Here is a 27,245-nt window from a genome sequence, read left to right on the forward strand (position 1 = left end):
CAACGTGTGGTCTGTCCACACAACAGAATGTTAAACAGACACCGGGGCAGCGGGGGGGCGGGAAGGATGCAAACATTCTAAACCGGCTGCTGGTGGCGCACACGTCTGTGAACGCACCGAAGACCACGGAGTTGTACCCTTGAAATGGGCGAACTGTAAGGTCTGTGAGTTGTATCTCAGTAAAAGTCGCGGAAAGGAAAGAAGCCAGAGGAGGGAGGTACCTTGTCTGTGGAGGCTCACGGGTAAGAGTCCTACTGGGTCCCTCATGAGACACTGTGCATGCAAGAAGACAGCGGGGCAAAATATTCGAAGGGCTAAAAGGAAAAGGACCCACCACGTAGGATTCTGGGTCCGGTGAGTTACTCTTTAAAAGTAGAGAAGACACCTTGTCGGACAAACAAAAGTCTTCCGGCTGTGAGGGGCCGAGGGGGCGCAGAGCAGCTTGAAGAGCACATGTCCACGAGTCAGGGTCCCCGCAGCCCTGCCCCTGCCCTCTGCCCTCGACCCGCACGCAGCACATGGGTGCGGGCAGGCGGTCTCTGAGAAGGGGACCTGGGGACAGCCTGTCAGGCCCAGGGGCAGAGGGCCACGTCTGGAGGGTGGTCTTGGGCAGGACCCCGGCCCCCACTCCTCGCCCGCCAGAACCTGAGTTCAGCAGCCTCCCCCTCAGGAAGGTTCCGTGGAAAGGGCCACACCAGGTGGTGGGGGGATACATGAGCCCAGAGGAAGAGGGTCCCCAACACCTGACCTGCAGGTGCTGAGAAGGAAGAGGTCAGCCCCGGAGCTGGGAGCGCCTAGGGCTTAGGGGGCTGTGCCGCTCCCCTGGAGGGAAGGCTGTGCCCCTGAGCCCCCCAGGACGAGGCCGCCACCGCCCACCTGGGGAAGGTCCGACTCCGCAGCTCCTTGATGAAGAGCTGGCTGCCGTTCTGGACGGGCTTCACGTCGGGCGTCTGCCCTGGGCCGTGTTTGTGCCAGGCCCGCTTCTTCTTCACTGTGGGGAGACAGGGGCAGATGGCACCCAGCGTGGGCCCTCCCCTCCCCGCACCACAGGGGCCGGGCCCAGAGGGCAGCTGAGGAGCTGTGAACACTGAGACTCCAGCCTCTGCAGAGGCAGCGCCCCCGATGTCCCCTGGGGGCCACCCCCCCCCCGGCCCCTGTGACCTCCCACCCTCCTTGGGTCACGGCCCCACCCCTGCCCTGCCCCTCCCACTCCTCTGGCTCAGCCGACCCCAAAGCTGGGGGAGCCCGGCACCCTTCCCATTAGCACCCATTCCACTGAGAGCACGTCAGAGGCACCTACCGGGAGGTCCCACCAAGGGGACGCCTCCCCTCAAGCTTGTCATCTCCCTGCTGCATTGTTTGCTGCCCTAAGCCCACCACTGGGGCAGGAGCAGGCTGGCACTGCCCTCTGTAGCTCCCGCCCTTCCCACACCCTGCCTGTGCCACCTTGTACTCCTGTGTGTCCCCCTCTGACACCGCCACCCTGACCGCTGACTCCAACTCTCCTTTCCTCGTGTGTGCTCCCAGGGCACCGGGAACCCCACCCTGGACTCTTTACACGCAAGTGCGTGCACACACCCCTAGTGGACTGCGACACATTTGCACACATGTGCACATGCACACACATGTACCTATACATGTACAAGCACACACCCATGTGCATGCCCACGCAGTGGACACAGAACATTCGTGTGCACACACATGTATACACACATTCACACACCTACTGGACTGACACATTTGCACACACATACATGTGCACAGGTATGCACACACAATCACCCGTGTGCACACCCATGAGGTGCACACAGAACACACATGTGCACACATACTTACGGACTGTGGCGCATTTGTACACGCATGCATATGCACACATACGTGCCTTTGGACCCACAAGCACACACCCATGTGCACACCCATGCAGTGCACACAGTACACGCACGTGCACACACATATACACACACACCTACTGGACTGTGGTGCACTTGCATACATGTGCATGTGCACACACGTGTGTGCACGCACAAGGACATACCCGTGTGCACGCCCACGCAGTGCACCCAGAACATGCACGTGCACACACACATACACACGCACTCACACTCCTACTGGACTGCAAGCCCCTGGAGGGGAGGGAAGCAATTTCCTTGTGGCCCCAGTCTCTGCCCAGGGCAGCCCCTGGTGACTCGGTGAGTGAGGACAGCACTGGCACAGAGACCTGTCCCTGGCAGCTGCTGGGTGGGCTGTGAAACAGGCGGGCCCCATGACAGACATGAGACTAGACCTGAGGGACTGCCAGAGGACCCTCAGGATGCCCATCCCTCACAGACAGGGACAGGGAGGGGGCTGCCACCAATGACCCTTGAGCCTGCCTCCAACAATGGTGTGACATTTCCATCGCCCTTGGTTTGCCATGGCCAGGGTGTGAGTGGACGTTATGGAAACCCGGCAAGATCCTGTAGAGGGGGGACTCGAACTGGGGGTTCTGGTGGTGGCCCGAGGCACAGACGAGAGACGGAAGGGCTCCACCACTTGTCCAAATCTTTCTTGCCCCACCAGCCTGTAACTGTGTGACCTTGGGCAAGTTACTGGGCATCTCTGTGCTGCATCTTTAATAGCAAGGTCCGGGACCCTCACGAGCTGCAGGAGGGGAAGGGCGTACGGTGCCCCGTCCACCCCAGGAGCTCTGTGGGGCCCACTGCGCGCACGGCCCCTCCTCTTGGCAAGGCTGCTTGGGCTGAAACCGTTTGTTCACAGGGCTCAGTCCTACTCTGGACCCTTGGGCTCTCCCCACACGCCCACGGTGCCTGGCACAGCCCAGCACTAGTGGGTATGCAGGATGTCTGTGAATGGCTGGTCTCCTGGGCACTGCACTGGCACCTCAGTGCCCACCCTCCTCCCTCTGGTTACCCTGGCTCAGGCCTTTTCTTCTCAGCGGTTTGCCAAGTGCGTGCTGAGCAGCCCAGCTCCGCACGGGGGTCACCAAAGCCACAGCCGGCCTGAGAGCCATCCCTGCTTCCTGAAGAGCCAGAAGGCTCAGAGGGAGAGGGTGCTCACAGCCAAGGCAGGGCCTCGGGGCGGGGACACAACTCTGACGATGGCCCAGGTCACCCTGACTCTGAAACCAGCCTCAATATCATCATCCTTTCTTCTGGGCCCACAGCTGCATCAGGACGTGACCCTGGGCCGCCTCTCATGCCCCGGGCTTTAGACTTTACCAGGTGCCCCCCACCGAAGGGCCTGGGGAGCGAGGGCAGCCGTGCATGGCCACAGAGGAGCGTTGTGGGCCTCAGCGATGGGGCTGCCTCTGGTGGGAGGCGAGCCTGACACCCGGCCACTTACCAGGGGTCCCACGCGTCCAGGGATCAAGACGGGGGTGGAAGGGGCAGCCCAGCCCGCGCACTGGCCGCCATGGGTGACACCGCAGGTGGGGGAGACCAGCGGGGAGACAGATACCCCAGTGCCGTCTGGGGGGCAGCTGAGGTCGGGAGAAGGGAGGCATTGCGGAGGGGACCCCATGGGGGCCCTTCGAGGTCCCCCCAGGCTGGCACCTGCATCTGCCCCACTCCCCACATCCCAAGGTCTCCCCAGCAGGTGTGTAGAGGCAAGAGGACACAGATGCCTGGCACCAGGGCCCTGGCCCCAGGGGCCGTGTGGGGAAACCAAGCCTTGGAGGGCAGGTGCGGCCAGGTGATGGGGGTGCAGATGTAAAGGGCAGGGGGGGAAGCAGCGGTGCCCCCACACTCCTGCCAGGACCCAGGCCTGGGAAGCAGGGGCTGACCGGGCTGGTGGCCTTCCTGGGCCCTAACTCCAGACTGGGCATCGAGGAGCACCTGGAGGAGGGACTGGCCCACGTGACGCTGTGGCCAGAGCGTGTGGCCAGGATTACAGCCAGACGCGGAGCCGCACGGGAGGCAGGGTGAGCTCTGGGCGCTCCTCGCGCAGCCCTGGCCGGCGGGCTCCTTCCCTCCCCGGGGCCCAGAGGCCAGGGTCCTCTTGTCGTGGCACCCCACCCCCTCTGACAAGGCACCCTGGGACATCTGCCCCGCGGGAGGCTGGAGCGTGGGGGTGCCAGGTGCCCACCCCCCAGGGCAGCACAGCCTCATGGGCACGGGGAGGAGGGGTGTAAGCATCAGGGGAGCAGCCAGAGCTGGACACGCAGTGCAGGGTCAGAGCTGCTGTAAGGGCCGAGCCCCCCACTCCTGGGAGCCCTCCTGAGTCCTTGCCAGGCCTCAAATCTGTGTGAATCGGGTGAACCTGTGAGCCCCCACCCTCATCTCAGTGCCCACCCCAAACCCACCCAGGGCGCCCCCGGCGCAGCCCACAGGCTTGGGGGGCCCCCTGGGGACATGGGGACAGCGGGAGCCCTCACCACGGAGGGTCTGACTGGAGCAGATGCAGCAAACTGACCAGCGTGTCACGGACAGTGACGAGCTCCGGTCTGGGCACAGACACACCTCAAGTGCAGACTGACGGTGACCGGTGTGCACACTGGTGGGAAGTCCTAGCCTCTGCACCTCTCTCCCTCGTGGACACGTGGCCTCCAGTAGCAACAAGATTTGTAAAACACACGTGCACAGGCACACACATGTACACACGTGCAAACACACATTCATATTCTTGTGCGCACATGATACTCATGCACACGTGTGCCCACGTTCATGCACACACCCACACACGTGGACACACATGTGAACATTTCTGCGGCACATTCATGCACACACATAACATGCATGTGCGCACACCCGCAGAGCCAGGGAGGGGCCGCGGTGCCCACATGCCCCGGCGGCTACCTGGCTAGAAGTGCCAGGAAGGGTCGCCCTCACTTGGCTTTCAGCATCGGTACAGGGCCCCCGTACAGGGCAGCTGGGACTCCCCAGCGCAGGGGCAGGGTCTCAGTCAGCAGGCACACATGCCCTCAACAGTGGGTAAGCTCACGGTCAGGGAGAGGGGGTTCCAGGACATGCGGTGGTGTGGAAGTCACATTGTATGTGAGCACCACCACGCACCTCGGCACCCCACTATCGCCCAACTTGAGCCCCGATTCATGGAAGAGCCCCCAGACCTCAGGGCCTTGCCCCACCCTCCCTCAGGCCACTCAGCTCTGTTGTGGGGCAGGCGGGGTCTCCTAGCTCCAGTCCTGCTCTGTCCCTGCCCTGCCCCGGGACCACATGGTGTGACCGCCCAGTCCCCACCCTGTTCATCCCCCCAGGCCCTGAGCCTCCTCTGTGGCTCATGAGGTGTTGGGAGATGTCGGTTAACCCACAGGGTGACAGTCACCCTCCCACATCTGCTGTAAAGCAGTGACCAGAATGATGTTCAGGTAATCACAGCAGACTGTGAGCGCCAGCTCCTGGGGGACGAGGATAATTCAGGGACCTGGGAACCTTCCTGCTGCTCTCACACATTGGTGCTTTACCACGTGATGACCATGTGCCAGGGGCTGGAGAATGAGAGTCCAGCCGATGCAGCCCCACGGCCACCTGGTGACCATGGCGTACAGGCCAGAGGTGACCCCACCTGCCTCTCCCAGCTTCCCAAGTGACCAGGGCACAGCCCCCAAGACCGCCAGGGCCAGCCCCACCCCACAGAACAGGGCGCTGGCACCCTCGCTTACCCACGCTGGATCCACAGTAATCACCCCCCAGGAGCTGGGGATCCAGTCTCTGCCTTGTGACTGGACAGCAGGAGGGGCGCTCCCTTTGAAGGGGGTGAAAGGCCTCCTGGTGCCTGGGGCCAAATGTGGCCCCTACCCTCCTCCCCCAGTTAACCCAGGGCTCAGGATGACAGGGCTGTCATCAGCTACCCAGCCAGGTTCAGTGTCCAGCCCGCACCTTCTATGAGCACCCACGCCCCCCAGCCCAGGCCAGAAACCTGAGGCCACGTTAATACCCCCATGCCATTTGTCTTGTCCCCAGGCCAGGCCCCTCCCAAGACACCTGCAGACCAGGGCACACCCCCTATGTGGCTCAGCCTCAGAACTCCCCTCCTGGCAGGGACACAGCCCCCCATGGAGCCACCATGGATGAGCCTGCTCCCTAAGGAGCCCCCACAGGATGTGCCACACACCCCCCACAGGACCAGCAGGCAGTTTGAGAAAGGGCCTCTCCCAGCAGAGGGCACTGGAGAAGGGACAGCAGATCCCCAACACAGGCACTCCCAGACCTTGTGTGGTGTTCCCATCTCAGATGGGCCTGGCCCCTCTGAGAGCACAACCTGGATGGCTTCAGTTGCACCCATGGGCAGGAGCCGATCGGGAGGACAGTGACAGGTCCACAGGGGCAGGAGCAGGCTGGGAGGGGCAGTGACAGGTCCATAGGGGCAGTGAGCAGGGCCGGCAGTGGTCCCAGGCACCAGTAAGCAACCACCCAGGGCATTCACCCAGAAAGCCAGGCCAGGGCGAGTGCAAACTGAGGGTCAGCAGCACAGCCCCTACTTACGGGTAGACTTCCCGTGGGTTTTCTCGCAGTTGGGGCAGTGGTATATGTCGATGTCTGGGGCCTCCTCCTCTTCCACTCCCACACAGCTGAAACAGAGGAAACACAGATGTGGCCAGCATTCAATGCCTCAAGTACTTGCCCAGCAGAACTTCAGGCAACTCCTGCTCAGCCCACAGGAGGGGCCCGCAGTGGTGTGAATGCAGACGGAGCAGACCATGTGTGAGGACAGTGGCCCACAAGGACAGGACAGGGGAAGAGGAGGAGGAAGGAGGCAGGGGCAAGGACGGTCTTGCTACGCATGACCAGCACACACAGAGGGACCAGGCCATCCAACAGGCCTGCCTGCATGAGGCCACCGCTATCCTGTCACCTAGAACCAGAGAGGCCAAGGGTGTCTCGGAGGTGGGCTGCCCCCACCACTTCACCGGGGGCAGCTCGGGGCTATGGGTTAGGCCCCTCCTGACCCCGTGGGGGGGGGGGGGCTCCTGTCCCAGGGGGTGGTACTACAGCGCTGGGACAACTGAGTATCAAAAGAATGAAGTGGAATCCCTACCTCACACCATATAAAAAATTGACTAAACATGGATCAACAACCTAAATACAAGGCCTAAACCCTCATGACCATGGATTTGGTCATGGATTCCTAAATAGGACACCAGAAACACAAGCAACAAAACAAAAAATAAACTGGGTATCATCAAAATGTAGAACTCTTGTGCATTAAAGGTCACTACAAAGACAGCAAAAAGGTAACCTAAAGAATGGGAGAAAGTATTTGCAAAGTACTAGCGTCCAAAAGGCACAATGAGCCTTACAGCTCAGCAACAAAAGGAACCACAACTCAACTATTAAATGGGCAAAGGGCCTGAACAGGCATTTCTCCAAAGGTGAGATGCAAACGGCCCACAAGCTCAGGAAAGATGCGCATCATCCTTAGTCATCGAAAGTCACCGGAATGTGCACCAAAACCATGAGGTGCGACCCACACCCATGAGAATGGCTACAATTTTCACAAGAATAAAACACGGGGAAGACAGCAAGTGCCGGTGGGGATGTGGTAAAGTGAGAACCCTCTTGCATCGCTGGCAAGAATATAAAGATGGCACAGCATCTGTGGAGGTGGCTTGACGGTCCCCCAAAAGGTTACACACAGAATTATGAGAGGCCCCAGCAATCCCACTCCTGAGTCTGTGCCCCAAAGACCTGGGAATGGGGACTCCAACACCAATGTTCACAGCAGTATTGATCCCAATGGCCAAAATGTCCATCAGCTGATGAATCGATGATACGTATGGCACGTCCACACGACGGAGCAGTACTCAGCCATGAAAAGGAAGGGGTGCTGGCACCTGCTGCAGCATGGGTGAACCCCAGAAACTCAAGCTGAGTGAAAGAAGCCAGACACAGAAGGTCATGTGTGGGACGACTCCATCCGTATGCAGTGCTCGGAGGAGGTAGAGGACCGACCAGCGGAGCCAGAGGCTGGGGGTGGGGAATGGGCAGTGACGGTTCAGTGGACATGGGGTCCATTTTGGGGGTCAAATATTTTGGAACTGGGTGGAGGCAATGTCTGCACAACACGGGGAAGGTACTAAATGCCACTAAAGCGTTCACTTTAAAATGGTTAAGTTTCACGTTATGTGAATTTTATGTCAATCGAAAAGACAAAGGACCTGCCTGTGCCCATGTCATTGGTCACCACCGTCACCCAGCCATCACTAAGGCTGGCTGAGCGCTCCCTCTGTACTGGGCAGCATCGAGGACTGTACTGGACGCGTGCGATCCCGCGGCAGCGATGACCATCACTTGCCCCATCATGAGGAGGAGCCCGGGTGCTCCAGGTAAGGCTGCTGCCCAGACCCCAAGCGCCCCCTCACTGTGGCCCCTGCCCCCTGGCCCAGGGGGGCGCTCCGCGCACAAGACCCTCCGCAGCCACTGCAGCCCCCAGGGCCCTAGACACTGCCTGCCACAGCTGCCACGGGCCACCATCCCGGGAGCAGAGCCTGAGCCCGGAAAGGCCCTGGCAAATGATTTTGAACACATGGAGTCTACTCTTCACCTCAGAACACAAATCGAGCTGAAGTCCCCGCGGCCTAAAGAGTCGGGTGTAAAAGACAAACCTGTCCAGAGAGGCTATGAGGGTGCGTTTGTCTGCTCGCTTTCTAAACAAACAAACAAACAAACAAACACAAAGCAAATCGGAGAGGACACTGCCGAGCTGAGAGAGAGCTCCAAGCCCACGGCAAACTTTGAAGTCCTAACTATGGAAAACACCTGCAGCAAATACGCAGTGTCCCTACCTGCCCGCCAGGAACCATGCAGGAGGCGCATTTCCCCAGTGGAAGAACACGTCTGCGGCCCACTAACCACCAGGAGAGGGGGGAGCGAGACCCACATCACCGGGTCAGCCACCCGGCAGATGCACCAGACCAGACACTCTGATCTGGAAACACTGCAGGCGGGGGGCACCCTGGGGACAGCAAACAGCCAGATCACCCCTGGTCTGTCTCCACAGCCCACCCTGCCCACCGTGCCCCAGCGAGCGACGGCACATCTCCCACGCTGTACCCACCCCCTATCGGCAGCCAGCTCCCTCCTGTGCCTCAGACCCACCTTGGCAGCCTGGCAGCTCACTCAGCCCCCTCCCCCGGGAGCAGGAGCTCTGCACCCCGGACCCTGGGTCAGCTGGCCTCAGTGTGCTCATCCGTCGATCAGAGATCACACTGGTGTGAGGCCAGCAGGGGCTGGGCAACGGCACAGCTGGGCACGCGGTGAGCCCCCATCACCCGCACCCTCTAGCAGTTGCGCGCTTGAGCAAGAGGCAGAGCCCTGCAGACATTCAGGTCCCGTTGGGTCTAGAAACTGGACCCCAAACCCACCCCCATGTGCACATCCCACGTCCACACCTTGTGTCCACACCCCATGTCCACACCTTATGTCTACTTGCCAATTCTACACCCTGCATCCACACCCAGAGTCCACACCCCAGGTCTATGCCCTGACTGTACATCCTTTATCCACACCCAGAGCCACACCTCATGGCCAAACCCCACATCCACACCGCGTGTCCACACCTGGAGTCCCTGCCCTGAGTCCACACTGCTCTAGGCTGCCTGTCACTGGCAGCTCCTGGAACAGACAGAGGTCCAGGATGGCCATGGGTACCTAGGTCCCATCACGTACTCCTGCCTGGCCACAAGACTCTAGGGACACACAAGGAGCCCACCATGCACATAGGATGTCTGAGGTCAGATCAAACTCAGCCACACAGACGGCGGCCCTTTCGTTGGTCAGGGGTCAGGTCCACGGTGGAAGGGGGCTCCACCCTAGCTCTAAGAGAGCAGAGGGAATGGGGGCTGACATCAACATACCTTAACCTCCCCCAACCCAATCACCACCTGCTGGTCCCACGTGTCCAGAAGCCCCATCATGCCCTGGAAGGGCCATGGCATGAACCACACGACAGGAGGGGGAGCTGAGGCCCAGGGGTCACAAATGTGCATGCCAACACCCCTTTCCAGCCCTGGGGGCTCCTTCTTTACCACACCACCACTTAGGGGTGCTGGTCAACCTGAGCCCAGATGGGCTGGCCATCTGCTGCCCTGCACAGGGAGGCCAGACCAAAAGGGAGAGTGGGAGGTGGGGGGGGGGGGTGGGTCCCTTGTTCCGCCCAAGACACCTCGGGGCTGCCCCTCACCTGGGAGGGCCACCCAGGGCCTGGACCCAGGGCAGGTGCTGCGGCCACAGCCAAGGCCTCTCCCCTAATGGGTGATGCCAGCAACTCCCCCACGACTGGCATGTGCCACCACCCGGGCCCTGACACCTGTGTCTGTAACCCTGACAAGGGCCACCTGAGTGTGGAAACCAAGGTCCCAGAGCCAGCCCCCTGGCTGTGTGTGTGCGAGGCCACACCTCCTAACTCCGCTGTCTCAGTTCTCCTGAAACAGCTCGCCTACTTTATTACCCCAAAGTTAGGGCTTCCTCAGTACCTCCCGAGAAATTACTGGGGAAATCACCCCAAAATCTAAAAGAACAACAGCTGTGGACAAGCTACAAGCATTTTCCCCGCCCTAAAGCCAGCAGCAAAGATGTGGAGTCTGGAGGAGACTCCCTAGGGCCCAGGCCCCGGGTGTGTGCCTTCAAATCTCCTTAGGTGAGCAAGCCTCATGTTAAAGGCAAAACAGAAGCAACCACCGCATTAACCTGCACGGCCCAAGGCGAGATTCAGCCGACAGGTGGTCCGAGAGGTCGGTGGCAAGAAAACCCCCAACATGCACACGCCTGAAGGTGGGCTCCACGCCACGTCCTCTGTAGCACCCCCCACCCCCACCCTGTAAGGGCTCCCTGATTCGGAGATCACCTCCCTGTGGAGACGGCCACTGGGTCAGGACAAGAGCTGGGCGCCCAAGGACTTCGCTGGGCGGATGTGGGGGCTCGGCTCGCCCGCCGCCCCTCCGCCCTGCCGCGCGTCCGAAGGGGACGCCTGAGGCCTCGAGGCCTCGCCTGACCCTGCCCGTGTGGGTGCTCGTGCAGAGCTGCAGCGGACAGAGGCTCAGGAGGGCCTGGTGTGCCAAGGGGGGGTGAGGAGACACCTGACTCCGGCTTCTCCCTAAAGGTGGGCATGAGAAGCGGGCACTAGAGCCTCCCCATGCTCCAGCCCCAAGCAGGGGTTCAAAGTTACCGGCTGAGGTCCAGGGACGGATTCAGGACAAGGGGTGTGGATAAGCTGAGAGCCGGGCTGCTGTGTCCCGTCCCCACATTGCGCTCACATGGCATCTGTACAAGGCAGTCCCACGGGACACTGGCCCTGCGGAGACTGTGACCTCGGAAGGTCTGTGAGGCTGGGAGCTGTGAACCAAGTGAGAGCAGCTGTGGTGCCTGGGGGAGCAGGGAAGAGGGCACAGAGGGATAGAGAGAGGGGGGAGGGGGGAGGGGAGAGGGGGGAGGGGGGAGGGGGAGAGGAGGGGAAAGGGGGAAGGACAATGGGGAAGGGAGGGAGGGGAGGGAGGAGGAGAGAAGGGAGGGAGAAGGGGGTGGCAGGGGGAGGGGAGGGGAAGGGGGAGTGGGAGGGGAGGGAAGGGGAGGGGAAGGGGGAGGGGAAAGGGGGAAGGAGGATGGGGAAGGAAAGGAGGGGAGGGAGAAGAAGGGAAGGGAGGGAGGAGGGGAGAAGGGAGAGAGGAGTTGGGAAGGGAGGGAAGAGGGGGGAGGGGAGGGGGAGAGGAGGGAGAGGAAGGGAAGGGAGGGGGAGGGTAAGGGGAGGAAGGAGAAGGAGGGGAGGGAGAGAAGAGGAGGGAGGGAGGGAGGAAGGAGGAGGGGGGAGGGAAAGGAAGGGGAGGGGAGAGAGAGGGGAAGGAGGAGGGGAGGTAAGGAGGAGGGGAGAGGGAGGGGAGAAAAAGAAGGGAGGGGGAGGGGAGGAGGGAGAAGTGGGAGGGGAGGACGGGGGACACAGGGAGGAGGCGAGCAGGGTAGTTGACAGGAGTGGGACAGAGACAGCAAACCAGGGGCTGGAGGGGTGTCATGGGTTCACAGGATAAGACCCTAGGACATCGGTTCAATAACAGAACAAGAACAGCCTCAGCGGCAGGGACAGGGCAGCCACACGGCGGCATCATCTGTCTGTTGTGTGAGCAGCATCCCCAGGTGGACAGGGGCCTCGGGGGCCACCCAGGTGACCTAGCCCCAGCGGCCCTGGTGGGAGGCCAGGCACCCAGGTGGTGGGCAGCAGGCAGGAGCGTGGGTTCAGGAGCATACCTGAGACATGGCCTCGGGCCCTGCTGACCCTGCCCTCCCTCCTGGGACCGCAGGACACAGGCTCCGGGAGTGAGCATCTCCACGACTTGCAGGCCCCTGGGGCGCAGGGCGGCAGTGCTGTGACAGCAGAGTGAGAGGACAGGCAGCACGGAGCATGGACCCAGGCCCGGAGCCTAGAGGAGCGGAGGCCGCAGGTCCGGCCGGCGGCCCTCATTGGGGTGAGATGCTCAGTGTACATCCAGGACACAGACCGGGGCCCCACACAGCAAGAGCCACGGGCCACGGGCCACAGGCCAGAGCTGGGGCTGGCCACTCTGGGCGTGTGGCCACACAAACACTGAGAGTCAAGGAAACAAACCCGTCACCATGTGCTCGGTGTTCTGTGTGGCCAGGGTGCCACCGGACCATCTTCAGAAGAACAAAGTACGTCTTTACATGCTGAGGAGGAAAGAATCCAGTGTGTCCTGAAGTGGAAAACACACATTGGAGCACAAGGTGTGCACAGCTCCTTCTGGTGGAGAACCCAGAACAAAATTATGTCTGTGTGTGTGACTGTGTGTGTGTGTACATGTGTGCCTGGTGTCACATGTGTGTGGTGCTGTGCGTGTACTTGTGTGTGAGTATATACATGTGTGCACATGCATGTGGCATGGTGTATACATGCACGTTAGTGTGTACAGGCATGGGTGCGTGCATGTGTGTACATGTGTGGGGTGTGTGCATGCATGGGTAGATACATGTATGTTAGTGTGTATGTACATGCATAGTGTGTGTGTATATGTGGGGCTGCATGTGTGCTCTGTGTGGGTGTGTGTACATGTATATGAGGGTGTGTGTGTACATGTGGGGGGTGTGTGCATGTGTGTTGCATGCCTGTGTACATGCATGTGGGTGTATATGCATGTGTGGGTATGTACATATGTGCCTGAGTGTGTACATGCATGTGTGTGTGCACATGTGGGTGAGTGTGTGCATGCATATGTGTGTACATGCACGCATGGGTGTGTACATGCATGTGTGGGTGAGTGTGTACGTGTGCCTGAGTATGTACATGCATGTGTGTGCATGAATGCATGTGTGTACATGCACGTGTGGGGGTGTGCGTGCATGTGTACATGCGTGGGCGAATGTGTATGTGTTGTCTGCATGTATAAATGCATGTAGGTGTGTGTACATGCATCTGCGGGTGTGCATGTACATATAGGTGGTGTGTGTGTGTGTGTGTGTGTGCTGTACGCCCAAGAGTGTACCTGCATGTGTGTGTGTGTGTGTGTGTGTGTGTGTGTGTGTGTGTGTACACGTATGTGTGCCTGTGCTCCTGTCAGAGCTCCTTCGACCACTGGCTTAGAAGCCAGCGGTGACACCCACTGAGGGCAGAAGGCAGAAGGCGCATTTCCAAGGCGTGTGACCCATGAGGCTGGAGGCTGGTTTACCTGAGCCACCAGTGACCCCACATCTGGCACAGAGTCTGCCCCAAACAGGTTCAAGCTGATGGGGTGCCAAGAGCCCAGTAAGTAGAAAGACAGCAGGTGGGGGGCGCGGGGGACAAAACAGCGAAGAAGAAGGCCAAGAGGAGGCCCTGAGGGGCGGAGGGGACGATAGACACTCCGTACAGCAGCTGTCCTCCCCGGGGAGGCCTGGGCTCTTGGCTCCTCCTGCAAAACCCACATGTGCCCCTTGGAGCTGCTCTGGCTATGAGGCCCTCATGGCAACAAGGGGCCCAGGGAGGAAGGGGCTTTTCCAAGATCGTCCCAAGGGCCCCCCCCCATTCTGCCCTCCAGCCTGCAGACTTTGTGGAACCCAGGGTTAGGACCCTGCACACAGAGCTCCCGCCCAGCCTGGACACCCCACACCACACTGCTAGGATTTATGAATTATGTCCTGAACCCACAACTAAATTGCATCATGGCTTTTCCCATTATTGCTGTCAAGAGTGTTGATTTAACATAAGCCACAACTTCTGTAGCCCTCTCTTGACATTTACTGTTTAAATTACAGGAGGAGCCTGGCGGGGGGGGGGGGGGGGGGGCGGAAGAAGTGGCCCCTTTCAACTGCAGCGGGGAGGGGTGGGCACAGCCTGCCCTCATGCGGCTCCCGGGAGCTCAGCAGTGGCAATGTCGAGCTGTCACGACACGGGCGGGGCTGCAGGTGCTGGGTGTGCACCTGCCGTGGCAGGACCCACATGGGAGGGCACCTCCTGAGCTACGGCCACGAGCTTCCTAAAGGTTGCTACTCTCCAGGCCAGGACTCCACACCTACACACCTGTTCTAAGGCAAAAAGAAATGCACACAAGATTGACGCGCAAAGTGGGTCGTCCGTGATTACTTAAAATAGCAGAAATCAGGAGCAGCAAACCCGCCACCAGGAGGTCGGGCACCCGGGCACGCTGCGCTCTCACAGCGGAAATGTTACGCAGCCGTTCAAACTCAGGTCACACACGTGTTTGGGTTTAGACATTTAAGAGCTGCAGACACTAAAACTATAGCCTGGTGCACAGCCGCACCCAGGAGGGCTCCCCACGCCTCACACCAGGTGACGGCAAGCTTGTTTCCTCTTCACACTCTCCGAAAATGAGCACGCATTCCCTTTGTGAGAGGCAGCAAGGTCCTGCTTTATTCTGAAGGTCGGAAGGGCTTCCCAGCGCCCCTCCCTAGCTCAGCTCCTTCCATCTTTCCCAGGTCCTGGGCCGCACAGAGGCCTCCTGAGCTGTGCGCCCCGCAGAGAGGCTGGGACACCCACCTTGGGGACGGCTGAGGGCTGCTGGGTGTCCCCTGGAGGGCCTGCTGGGGGAGGGCCAGGCCAGCAGACGCTTGCGTGCAGGTGTGAGCAGCCAGAGAGTACCAGAAGGCATGGTGGGGGTGTCCTGAACGCCCATCACCGGCCACAGTGACTCCCTTCCCTCCTCCTGCCCTCTCCCTCGTGGCAACCTCACCCCATGTCAAGCCGCCCCCTTTCAGGACTGCTCTGCTCCCCCCATTCCTGCCTGCTGACCCATTCTGGGTCTCCAGAGATGCCCAGAAACTGGTCATTAACAACTTCCACATGGAGCAGCCATGGGGACACAACTTGGTCATCACTCAGCTTCAAGATGGCCATTTGCCCTGTGCCATATTCAACACAGTCCCTGAGACCCTAACTGTGCCAACAGCAGCTAAGTCCCTTAGCAGTCAGCCACTGGCCCAGGTGCCACAGGACCCTCTCCATGTGAACGGATGGACCACAGCGTGAGAAGGGACATGACAGCCCCCAGGCCACACACAGTGAGCAGGGCCCGCTCGGGACGCTGCTGGGCAGCGACCGTCCATCGAATTTGCTGATTCCACCCTGAGAGCCTCAGCACCATGTGCAAGGGGAACTGAGGCCCGGAGAGGCCTGAGCCTGCCGGGACCACATGGGAAGAGGTAGGAAAACACAAAACTATGCCTGACCAGTGATTTAAATCATGAATTTAAGTAAATACTTCACAGAAAAAAACACAAATGGCCTTTAAACATGGGAAGAAATGCAACAGCACCGTAGTGAGATATGCAACACAACTGTGAGAAGCTTTCCACCCATCTGCTGCACAGCCTGAGGGGCTGCAGGGGACGTGGTGGCGTGACACACACACAAGCATCCTCATGTGTCCTCAGCAGAAACACAGTGGCACAGCCTCTGGGGTGGGAGCAGCTGACAGAAAGTGCACATACCCTTGTCTGCGGTCCTCCTCCAGAAATGCCCAGGTACACAGGTGCAGGAGTGACCTGGACATTTACAGCAGCAGCAACCAGGTGTCCATCCATGAAAAGCTTAGGTAAATATATGGAATGCCAAGAAGTACAAACTCTACCCTTGCTGACCTGGAACAGTCTCCAGGATGCACTGGCCCTTCCCGTGCGGACCCGGAACAGTCTCTAGGACATACTGTTCAACAAAGAGCATAAGTTGCAGTGTATATGGTGCACACCCATTTTTTTTTTTTTTGGCTGGGTACTGTTAGAAATGCATAAACATGCCCCTCTGTGACCAGAATGTTCTGGGAAGACTCAGAAACCTGACCCCAGTGGCCATCTCTTGAGGACTGGTGGTCAGCAGGGAAGGGACAGACTCATCATTGGAGACAAGTTTTTGATTGTTGAATATTTCCCTGTGTGTGCATATTACTTTCCTCCTTCAAAAAATTTAAAGAACAACTATAATCACAATAAGCTGATTCGATTCAAAGCAGAGCCTTTTAAACTCTTATACGTGCGGTCTTTAAAAAATACTCTTCTGACTCTCAAAAATAAACCTGTATAGCGTGCAGGTCAAGTGCAAGTGCTCATCTATGCTCGTGGTAAGTGGCCAGAACTTTCTGAGAGTGGTTTCCAGTGGGTGAGAAGCTAAGGCTCCCATGGAATGAGAAGTGAAAGGACACTTAGCAAAACTCCATCCTGTCCAGGCCACTCATCTGTGAGATGGAGAGACTGAGGCCCAGCGTGGACAGGGGGCCCACCCAGCCCATGTTCGAACCTTCTACAAATCATGGTTGGTGCTATTCTGGGGCCCCGAGGGAGGAGGGAGGCCTCAGAAGCCCCTGTGATCACAGGCCCCCAGAGACCAACCATGTTTCTGCACAGCAGGGACCTGGGGGTCGTCTAGGACAACCTGCCAAACAGGCCCTGACCATCTGTGCATGGGACACAGCACGCAGCCCACAGGGAGGGAGCGGACAGGTGTGGGAACAGAGGCGCGGTCCCCACTCAGCCCAGCCAGGAGCAGAGAAGAGGGTATGACAGCAGAGGGCAGCATAGGCCCATCGGGCACCCTGCAGATGTGCACTGACCACTGTCAGATCCCCTGGTTTCTCAAGACAATCTGCAAATGCACATCTTTAGGCGAAATCTCCTGAGTTTCATATATCACAGTTAATGGAACTGCTTTTGAAAACCGGCGTGGACCAACATCACGAGCCCAACAGTTGTGCTGGGGCTGGCGGGCAGTTTGCAACCTCTATGCCACTTCCCCTTGGGAGTCACCTGAGCAGCATGCCCCGCCCACCTGAGCCTCCCTCCGCAGCCTGGTGGTGAGAGATCCTTCCAGTCTCTGAGGCCTTCAAGCCTTCCCTTCACGGTCGGGCCTCAGTGGTGACATCTGGGGTGCCAGGTCTCCTCCCCAGCCAACACAGGGTCTGCACACACCCTGACCAAGAGGCAGTCCAGCGGCCTGGGGATCACATGTGTCCTAGCAGATGCCAGGCTGGGGCCTCTCTGGGACATCCGCTTGGCTGGTGTGCAGCCACAGGACACCATTAGTTGGGTTCCAATCCGGGCCTCAGTAGCATCAGGATGGCTGGGGCAGGCAGGGGAGGAAGCTGGCCTGGGCACCGCCCCTCTCGGCCTCCCTCAGCAGCCCTGTCCACAAGCTATAGCAAGAAAACCTGCCCAGCAGCCTCCTGGGAACAGCAGAGACCAAAACCTCACAGACCAAAGTATCCAACAACAGGGGAACTGTTAGGTCAGGACCCACCTAACAGACCATTACACACCCAAATGTGGTACTGACAGGGACACACTTATGCTGTGATATGGGGGGAAAGCACACCAACTCACTCAGGAGAGAGGCAAACATGTACAAAGTTTACGAGGGAGCACCTCTAAGACGGTGGCATATAAGGGGGACAGTTTTCTTGTCTTTAAAATCGTCTTTTGCAACAAAATTACAAGGCCTAGAAGATAAAAATAAAGTCTGAAGACACAGAGAAAGCATAAGAACCCAGCTATAGCAGAGATCTCAGAACGATCAGATCAGGAATCTACAATGACCAGGATTAATACGCGAGGGCTTTCGCGGAAAAGGTGGACAGCATGTGAGAACAGATGGGCAGTGTAAACAGAAAGATGGAAAATCAAAGAAGGAAACAAGAGGAAATGCTAACAATCAAAACCACTGCAACAGAAAAATGCACTCAAGGGGCTCGGCATCTATTGGCCAAGGCCAGCATAAGGATCTGTGAGCATGAAGACAGGTCAACACAAACTTCCAAAACTAAAGAGCAGAGAGGGAAAAGGAAGAAAAACACAGACCAGAAAATCCAAGGACCGTGGGATGACTACAAAAGGAGTAACATACGTGTGATGGCAAGGCCATAAGGAGACAAAAGAGACAGGAATTGAGGATAGATCTCAAGTAATAATGGCTGAGAATTTTCCAAAATTAATTTTAGACACCAAGCCCAGATCCAGGAAGCTCAGAGAACACCAAGGATATATGCCAAATAAATCTGCACCTCAGCGTATCACATTCAAACTCCAGAAAATCAAAAAGAGAAAATCTTGAAAATAAAAAAAGCCAGAGTGGGGAAAATACCTTATCTAAAGAAGAGCAAAGGTAAGAATTAGAGCAAACTTCTGCTTAGAAACCTGCAAACAGGAGGAGTAGAATGAAACATGTTAAGTGTTGATAGAAAAAAAAGGACCAAGCTAGAATCTGTATCCTGAAAAGTTATCCTTCAAAGGTGAAAGATAAAGACTTTCTCAGACAAACAATTGAGGGAACTTGTCACCAGAAGGCCAGGCTTGCAAGAAATGTTAAATATCTTCAGAGAGAAGGAAAGAATATAGGTCACAGATTTGGATCTTCATACAGAAATGAAGAGTGTTAGGGCATAAATTAAGAGATGTAAAATATTTTATTTTCTTATTCTTATTGCTATAACAAATAATAGTTTGTTCAAAATAAAATAGCCACAGTGTACTTGATTATAGCTTAGGGATAATGATATGAATGACAGCTCTTGCATAAGGAACGGAAGGAAAATCTGGGAATGCTGTTAGAAGGAGCTTAAACTGGGGTACTTTGGTGGCTCAGTTAGTTAAGCCTCCGACATCAGCTCAGGTCATGATCTCAAGGTTCGTGAGTTTGAGCCCCATATCGGGCTCTGTGCTGACAGCTCAGAGCCTGGAGCCTGCTTCGGATTCTGTGTCTCCCTCTCTCTCTGCCCCTCCCCCACTCACACTATATCTCTCTCTCTCTCTCAAAAATAAATAAACATTAAAAAAAAAATTAAAAAGAAGGAGCTTATCTGCCCATAACCATGTATTTGCAAGTGGGCCTGACTTAGCCCTAACTATGTATGTTGCAAACACAAGGGCAGCTGCTAAAAAAAAAAAAAAAAAAAAAAGTTAAAAAAGAAGTATTATTGATATACTAGAAGAGGAAAAAGAAATGAAATCGTGTAAAATGCTCAGTTAAAACCAGAACAGGAAGAAAAAGAGCAGAAGACAAAAACCAAAACAAAGAACAGGGACAACAAATAGAAAAAAGAAACAAATACAGTAGATATTAATCCAGCATCATCAGTGATCACCTTAATTACCAGTGGTCTAAACATACAAATTAAGAGACTGTAAGGTTGAGAGGAAAAAAGCAAGACCCTACCATACACAGACCATCAGAAATCTGCTTTAAATATAAAAATACATATAGACTAAAAGTAAAGGCATAGTGTGGGGGAGGGAAGGGGAAGCTCTCTGTGCTTGTGGGACGAAAAAAAACAACAACAAGTTTGGCTGTGCTTGGCTGGTCCAGTCAGCGGAGCATGTGACTCTTGATCACAGGGTTGTAAGTTCGAGCCCCACGATGGGTGTAGAGATTACTTAAAAATAAAATCTTTTTTAAAAAAGAATTATTTAAAAAACGGTTAAAAAATAAACAAAAATAAAAACTGTTTAATTGGGGGGGGGGGAAGGGATGAAGAGAGTTAAACCATGCTTATACTAATAACAAGAAAGCCAGAGTAACCATATTAATCTCAAAGTAAACTTTGGAGCAAGAAAAATAACTGGGAGGAAGAGGGGCATTATATAACGAGAAAGGGGCTAATTTTCCAAGAGGACATTAAAATCCTTCATGCACCTAATAACAGAGCATCAAACTATATGAGGCAAAAACTATAGAAAGGAAAAATAGATGAAGACACTACTGTACAGGCAACGTGCACATCCTCTATCAACCATTAACAGGTTCAGCAGACAAATATCAGTAAGGGCACAGCTGAACTGAACAACACCATCAATCAACTGGATCTAATTGATATTTATAGAATACTTAACCAACAAAAGCAGAATAAACATTCCTCACAAGCTCACACAGAACATTTACCAAAAGAGATCACGTTCTGAGCCATAAAACACACCTGAACAAATTTAAAAGAAACTTTGAAAAGATACTCTCACACCACAATGGAATTACACTAAGAAATGAATAATAGAAAGATATCTGGATAATTCTAAACTTTGAGACTGATTAACACACTTCCAAATAACACAGAGATAAAATTTGAGGAAAAATTTTAAAATATTTCTAAATGGAAATGACATACTTACCAAAATTTATGGGATTCAGTGAAAGCAGTGCTTAAAGGGTGATTTACAGCATTGAATGCAAATGTTACAAAAGAAGGTCTAAAATCAATCATCACTTACACCAGAGAAAACTAGAAAAAGAAAAGAAAATCCAAAATAAGCAGAAGACATAATGAAAATTAGAGCAGAAATCAATGAAATTGAAAACAGCAAATAGAGAAAGGTCAAAGAAAGCAACATATGATTCTTTGAAAAGATCAATACATTGATATGCCTCTATCCAAGGTAACAGAAAAAGATAGAAGACCTATATTACTAATATCAGAAATGCAAGAGAGGCCATCACTACAGATCCCGCAGACATTAAAAGGACAGTAAAGGAACATTATGAACAACTCTATGCCCACACATTTAATAACCTAGATTAAAAAACCTATTCCTTGGGGCGCCTGGGTGGCGCAGTCAGTTAAGTGTCCGACTTCAGCCAGGTCACGATCTCGCGGTCCGTGAGTTCGAGCCCCGCGTCAGGCTCTGGGCTGATGGCTCAGAGCCTGGAGCCTGTTTCCGATTCTGTGTCTCCCTCTCTCTCTGCCCCTCCCCCGTTCATGCTCTGTCTCTCTCTGTCCCAAAAATAAATAAACGTTGAAAAAAAATTTTTTTTAAATAAATAAATAAACTATTCCTTAAAGGATTCAATCTACCAAAACTCACACAAAGAGAAATAAGTAATCAAATTGGTCTACATCTGTCAAAGAAATTGAATCGATAATAACTCTCCAAAACAGAAAATACCAGGCCCAACAGGTTCGCTGATGAATTTTACCAAACATTTATGAAAGATATTACATCAATTTTCTATAATCTCTTCTAGGAATTAGTAGAGGAAATACTTCCTAACTCATTCTATGAGGCCAGCATTACCTTAATACCAAAGCCAGAAAAAGATATTATAAGAAAGGAAAATTGCAGACTGACATCTCTCATAAACACAGATGCAAAAAAAAAAAAAAACAACTCTTCTAGAAAACATTAGCAAATTAAATTCAACAGTGTATAAAAAGAATTATACACCATGACCCATAGGGATTTATTCCAGGTATGCAAGGCTGGTTCAATACTCAAAAATGAATTAATGCAATCCACCACAGAAGCAGAGTAGAGAAGAAAAATAATATGATCATATCCATAAATGAAGAAAAAGTATTCGACAAAATCCAATATTCCTTCATGATAAAAATTCACAGCAAACTAGGAACAGAGAGGAACTCCCTCTACTTGATAAAGAATAAAGCTCAACAAAACTTACAGCTAACATCATACTTAATATGAGAAACTAGATGTTTTTCTGCTAAGATCAGGAACAAGACAACGACGTCCACTCTCACCACTCCTATTCAACACTGTATGGGAAGCCCTACTAATGCAATAAGATAGGAAAAGGAAATAAAAGATACGAGTATTGGGAAGGAAGAAATACAACTGTCTTCGTTTGCAGATGACATGATTGTCTAATGCAGAAAATCCCAAGCAATCAACAAAAGAACTCCTGGAGCTATAAGTGGTCATAGCAAGGTTGCAGGATATGAAGTTAATATACAAAAGTAAATTGCTTTTCTCATACACCAGCAATGAACATTAGAATTTGAAATAAAAAACACACACTATTAACACTCAAAAATATGAAATACTTAGGTATAAATCTAACAAAACATGTGCAAGATCTACATGAGGAAAACCACAAAATTCTGATGAAGGAAATTAAGGAATTAAATAAATAGAAAGATATTTCATGTTCATAGACAGGAAGACTCGATACTGTCAAGATGTCAGTGCTTCCCAACTTGATCTATAGACTCATTGGGATCTCAATTAAAATCCCAATCAAGTGATTTCTTGGATATCAACATACTGATTCTGAAATTTATATGGAGAGATAAAGACCCAGCACAACCAACACAATACTAAAGGAAAAGAATAAAGCTGGAGGACTGACACTACCCAACCTCAAGACTTAACAGAAAGCTACGCTAATCAAGGCAGTGTGGTTTTGATGAAAGAACAGACAAAAAGATCAGTGGAAAAGAATGGAGAACCCAGGAATAGACCCATGTAAGTACGGTCAACTGACCTCTTACAAAGGAGCAATGGAGGCATATGGTGCCGGAACAACCACACACACACGCACACGTGCACGCACACACATACACAATGCACACACATGTATGCACACACATACACACACGCATGACACACACGCACACATACACACACACACAAAGAATTCAGACATCTAACAGCTTTACAAAAATTAACTCAAAATGGGGCCCCTGGGTGGCTCAGTCAGTTAAGCGTCCGACTTTGGCTCAGGTCATGATCTCACGGTCCGTGAGTTCGAGCCCCGCGTCGGGCTCTGTGCTGACAGCTCAGAGCCTGGAACCTGTTCCAGATTCTGTGGTCTCCCTCTCTCTCTGACCCTCCCCCGTTCATGCTCTGTCTCTTTCTGTCTCAAAAATAAATAAACGTTAAAAAAAAATTTTTTTTAATTAACTCAAAATGGATCCTAGACCTAAATGTAAAATGCAAAACTATAAATCTCCTAGAAGATGACACAGGAGAAAACATGGGTGTGGTGACGCCCTGTTAGGTATAGATACCAAGACCCTATCCATGAAAGAAAAAACTGATAACTTGGACGTGATTGACATTTTTTAAAACTTCTGCTCTGTGAAAGACACTTTTAAAGGAATGAAAAGATTAGCCACAGACTAAGTGAAAATCTTTGCAAAACATGTATCTGATAAGTGACTGTATCCAAAATATACAACTCTTAAAAACCCAACTCTTAAAAACTAACAACCCAATTTAAAAATGGGCAAAGGATCTACAGACACCTCCCCAGAGAAGACACACACACGGCAAGCAAGCACACTCGGCGTCACGCGTCATCAGGGAGATGCAAATGCAAACAAGATTCCATCCACTGTGCACCTACTAGAAAGGCCGAAATCCAGACCACGGAATACCATGTGCTGGCGAGGACACGCAGTGGCAGGGGCGCCTGGTCATGGCTGCAGGGAACACAGAGCGGCAGAGCCACATGGGAAGGCCGTTTCTTACAAACCTGAACATGCTCTTACCATTTGATCTGCCGAGCGGACCCAAGGTATTGACCTGAATGAGTTAAAAACTTAAGTCCACACAAAACCTGCACACGGATGTCTACAGCAGCTTCACTCATAATTGCCAAAACTTGGAAGCATCCAAGACGTCCTTCAGTGGGGGAGGGACAAATACACTGTGTCCCTCCAGACAAGGGGATATTACTAGCGCTGAGAAGAAGGGGCTATCATGGAAAGACACGGAGGAACCGTAAATGCACATGACTAAGTGGAAAAAAAGCCAGTCTGAAAAGGTTAATACTGTCCGGTTCCAACTGTACGACATTCTGGGAAAGACAAAACCACGCAGCCAGTGGAAAGATCAGTAGTGGCCAAGGGATGGGGAAGAGGGAGGGAGTAAGAGGTGGAACACCGAAGATTTTTAGAGAGTAAAACTACTCTTTTCTATTACAACGGAGTACTTGTCCTCACACATTTTCAAACTCCATAGGGTACCCAGACTCAGCACTAAGAGTGAACCCCAAGGTCAACTACGGACCTCAGTTATTAATGACAATGCACCAGATCGGCTCATCGGACATAACTCGCACCACACCGGTGAGAGACGTTCACAACAGGCTGCAGGCGGTGAGGGGGCACATGGGGACCTTCCCCATTTTCCACTCCATCTTTCATCTAAGACTGCTCTAAAATTAAAGCCCATGTATATATATATATATATATATATATATATATATATATATACACATATATATATATTTTTTTAATCATAAAAGTTCCATGCGTGTCTTTGAGAATCCTAAGGATTTGTCCAGCATGGTGCTGGGGACAAGCCGCCCGACACGGAAACCCTATGGCGGGAACGCTAATAAAGCCTATGGCAACAGCATGTGTCACAGATGCCGTGTAAATAAGCGATGAGCACGCGGACAGGCGCGAGGATGCGGGAAGCTGGGTGCTTGGTGATGCGGTCGGAGGCTCACTCCACTCAACCTCAGAACTGGCTCTGCTGATCAGGAAGTACAGCTTCCTGTTCCCCCGCACGCCAGCCCCGCCCTGCGATTCCTGGATGCGGGGATGGAGTCCAGGCTCCAGGCCCTCAGCCTCCCTCCACTACCCACCACCCACCTCGTGGTCTGATCTCTGGAGCACCATCTGCCCTCTCCCACCTTGGAGGGGTCTCCTGATCTCGGGGTCCTCCCCCCGGGGCACCCAGTGCCCCTGCATCTGCTCCCCGGGTCAGGGCTGGGGTGTCCTCCCAATCAGCAAAAATGTCCCCTTGGCCGACAGGTGTCCAGGCAGACCACGGACAGCCTGGCAGAGTCCCGTGGGTCCTATGTGCACAGGCCGGCCCACCCCAGACCCAGTCACATGCCACTGGGGTCCATCAGGGCCAGAGCCAGCCAAGGGCTGGGGCTCCACAGGTGCTGACTATGGGGTCACTCAAGGTGGGCTTAAAGGTGGGTGCATGTGCCGGGCCCACACAGAGCCCCCTGGGGATGCCATCCAAGAGGCATCATGGGAGGAAGCCACCCTGATGGGGGCGGTAAGGCTTCTTTCTACATGTAGGTGGGCAGGTGAGGGCAGGCTGGGAAAAGGTCCTGGCTCAGGACAGGCCAGCAGGGTCTCAGGGCGCACCCAGCGTGCCCCGACTCAGGCTGTGGGTTCCCGCTTAAGTCTGCAGGTTCGGGGGGTGCCTGGGGCCCACGAGGTGGGCCCTGCATGTGAAGGTTGGGCAGCGGGTGCAGTCAGATCCCAGCTGGCCAGTCCCCAGAAGCGCAAGCAAGGGCTGGCCTGGAGGAGCACAAGCGACAGTCTATGACCTCAGCTGTGTGGGCAGGAGGAGTCCAGCACCAGCAGGGTTTTGCGGGGACCACGGCTTCTCAGGAACAGCTACAGACTGTGTCCGTGATTGTGAACGCTCTGTGCTCTGCAGCTGGAAACACCCACCCCAGCTAGGAGCCGGGGGTCTCTTCCTGCCCCGGGAGCGGGGGAGCAGGTCCGGCTAGTGGGGCCATGCCCGACCTGTGCCACGTGATCAGGGCACCCACACGGGGGCCTCGGAGGGGAGGCGGCTGAACAACCCAACGGCTGGGTCTCCTGGGGCCTCGCCCATCTGCCCAGCGCGGCAGCCGCCCCTGAGGGGCAACGTCCTGGGAGGTGAGCCACACAATGCGTCTTGGACCCTTAACCGAAACAGCCCTCTGCTGGACTCTGCCCCAAACACGTGTTCCTGCATACACAGGAGGCCTGAGGGGGCAACGCCACCAACCAAGGGACTGTGGGCAGCACGCCCGGCAGATGTGAGGCCACCACACGGGGACCTGTTTCTGGCTGGGTCCAGGGCAGCCCTGGGAGTGGGAGTGGGCTGCCGGGCCTTGTTCGGAGGAGGCTGTGGGAGGCTGGACAGTGGGCCCAGGGAGGCCATCTGGGGCAGGCCCCGAAGCAGGAAGGTTGGCGGTTGCCGGCTGTGGGCGGGGAGGGGAGTGGCGGGGAGGGGAGGGCCATCCCAGAGGCTTCTGCCCAAGGGGCAGCGCGCACACGCCTGGGACCCCAGCTCAAATTTCCAAACTCGGGAGGTGGTCCACCCACCCGACGGAAAGGAGGACTGAGCCCTCATACGTCACACAAGACAGCCATGTCACCACCTCACGGAACACACAGTCCTCGTGAACAGCCGCAGGAAAGCGAGGATTCCGAAGTGTGACACACACTCGTACACGCACGGGAAGAAACAAATGATCAAACAACTCTGCAAAACGAGAACTTCTGGGAATGGACAAGGACGCTAATATCTAAAACTCCACCAACACTTTAAGCAGCAAATTAGACACATTTGTCTAATACTTCGGTTCAAGGAAAGGGGACCAGAGCCCCCAGCACGCGGCACGTGGCGGGACAGGGAATGGGCTGAGCGTGAGTGGACGGGGACACGGCCAGCTCAGCACCCAGAAGCACAGGCCGGGCAGGACCGGCTGCAAGTCACTGACTCTCAGGGCCGGGCAGACCCTCCAGCCGCACACAACCGCCCCTTGGAAGGGCCAAGCAATCTGCAACACTGACTTTTTTACGTCCAGAGTTGGCTGATCTTTACCAAATCAACACACTGAAGGAAGACTGGGCCCACCCGCCCCAGCTGCGGCCTTCGGTGCCTCCGCAGGCCCAGGGCCCGGGAACCCAGAGATGACGGCCAGCAGTCAGGTGCCTGGTGGTCTAGCGGTGCTCAAACACAGAGCAGAGCGCTTCCTGATCCCCTTACTGGCCGCCCGCTCCCCACCCCAGCTGCAATTAGCCTGGGCCTGCCTGGGTCCCACTGGGGCACGCTTCTTGGACCCTGGGAGTGGAGGGGCTGACCCAGGGCTGCGGAAAGGCCTTCACGGGTGCCTTCAGGCACCGCCAAGCTCCAGCCAGACCAGGGCTACCTGACCCTCCCGTCACTGGCCCTGGACATAAAAGACAGGCCTGAGCGCAAGCCCGCCCTACCGTTAGGAGCCCCTGCAGGGCGCGGGGACGCCTGTCCTCCCAGGGGGCCTCACCCTGAGGACCCACAACATCTGAGGCTGTCCAACAGGGTCAGTTCACTGAGGCCTGTGCTGAGGGACGAACCCAC

The 27,245-nt window shown here is 54.8% G+C and overlaps 1 protein-coding gene across 1 annotated transcript in view; it reads right to left on the reverse strand.

Moving 5' to 3' along the window:
• The window catches only part of PHF2 (PHD finger protein 2), a 75,774-nt gene that overhangs the window by 33,385 nt on the left and 15,144 nt on the right, over positions 1-27,245 (reverse strand). Inside the window, exons 2-3 of the mRNA XM_047829689.1 lie at positions 6,441-6,526; positions 877-991 (exon numbers count right to left, since the gene is read on the reverse strand). Coding sequence (XP_047685645.1) covers positions 877-991; positions 6,441-6,526 — 201 coding nt within the window. The remainder of the gene's footprint in view (positions 1-876; positions 992-6,440; positions 6,527-27,245) is intronic.

Source organism: Prionailurus viverrinus, chromosome D4, assembly GCF_022837055.1.
Source record: "Prionailurus viverrinus isolate Anna chromosome D4, UM_Priviv_1.0, whole genome shotgun sequence".
Classification (NCBI taxonomy): domain Eukaryota; kingdom Metazoa; phylum Chordata; class Mammalia; order Carnivora; family Felidae; genus Prionailurus; species Prionailurus viverrinus.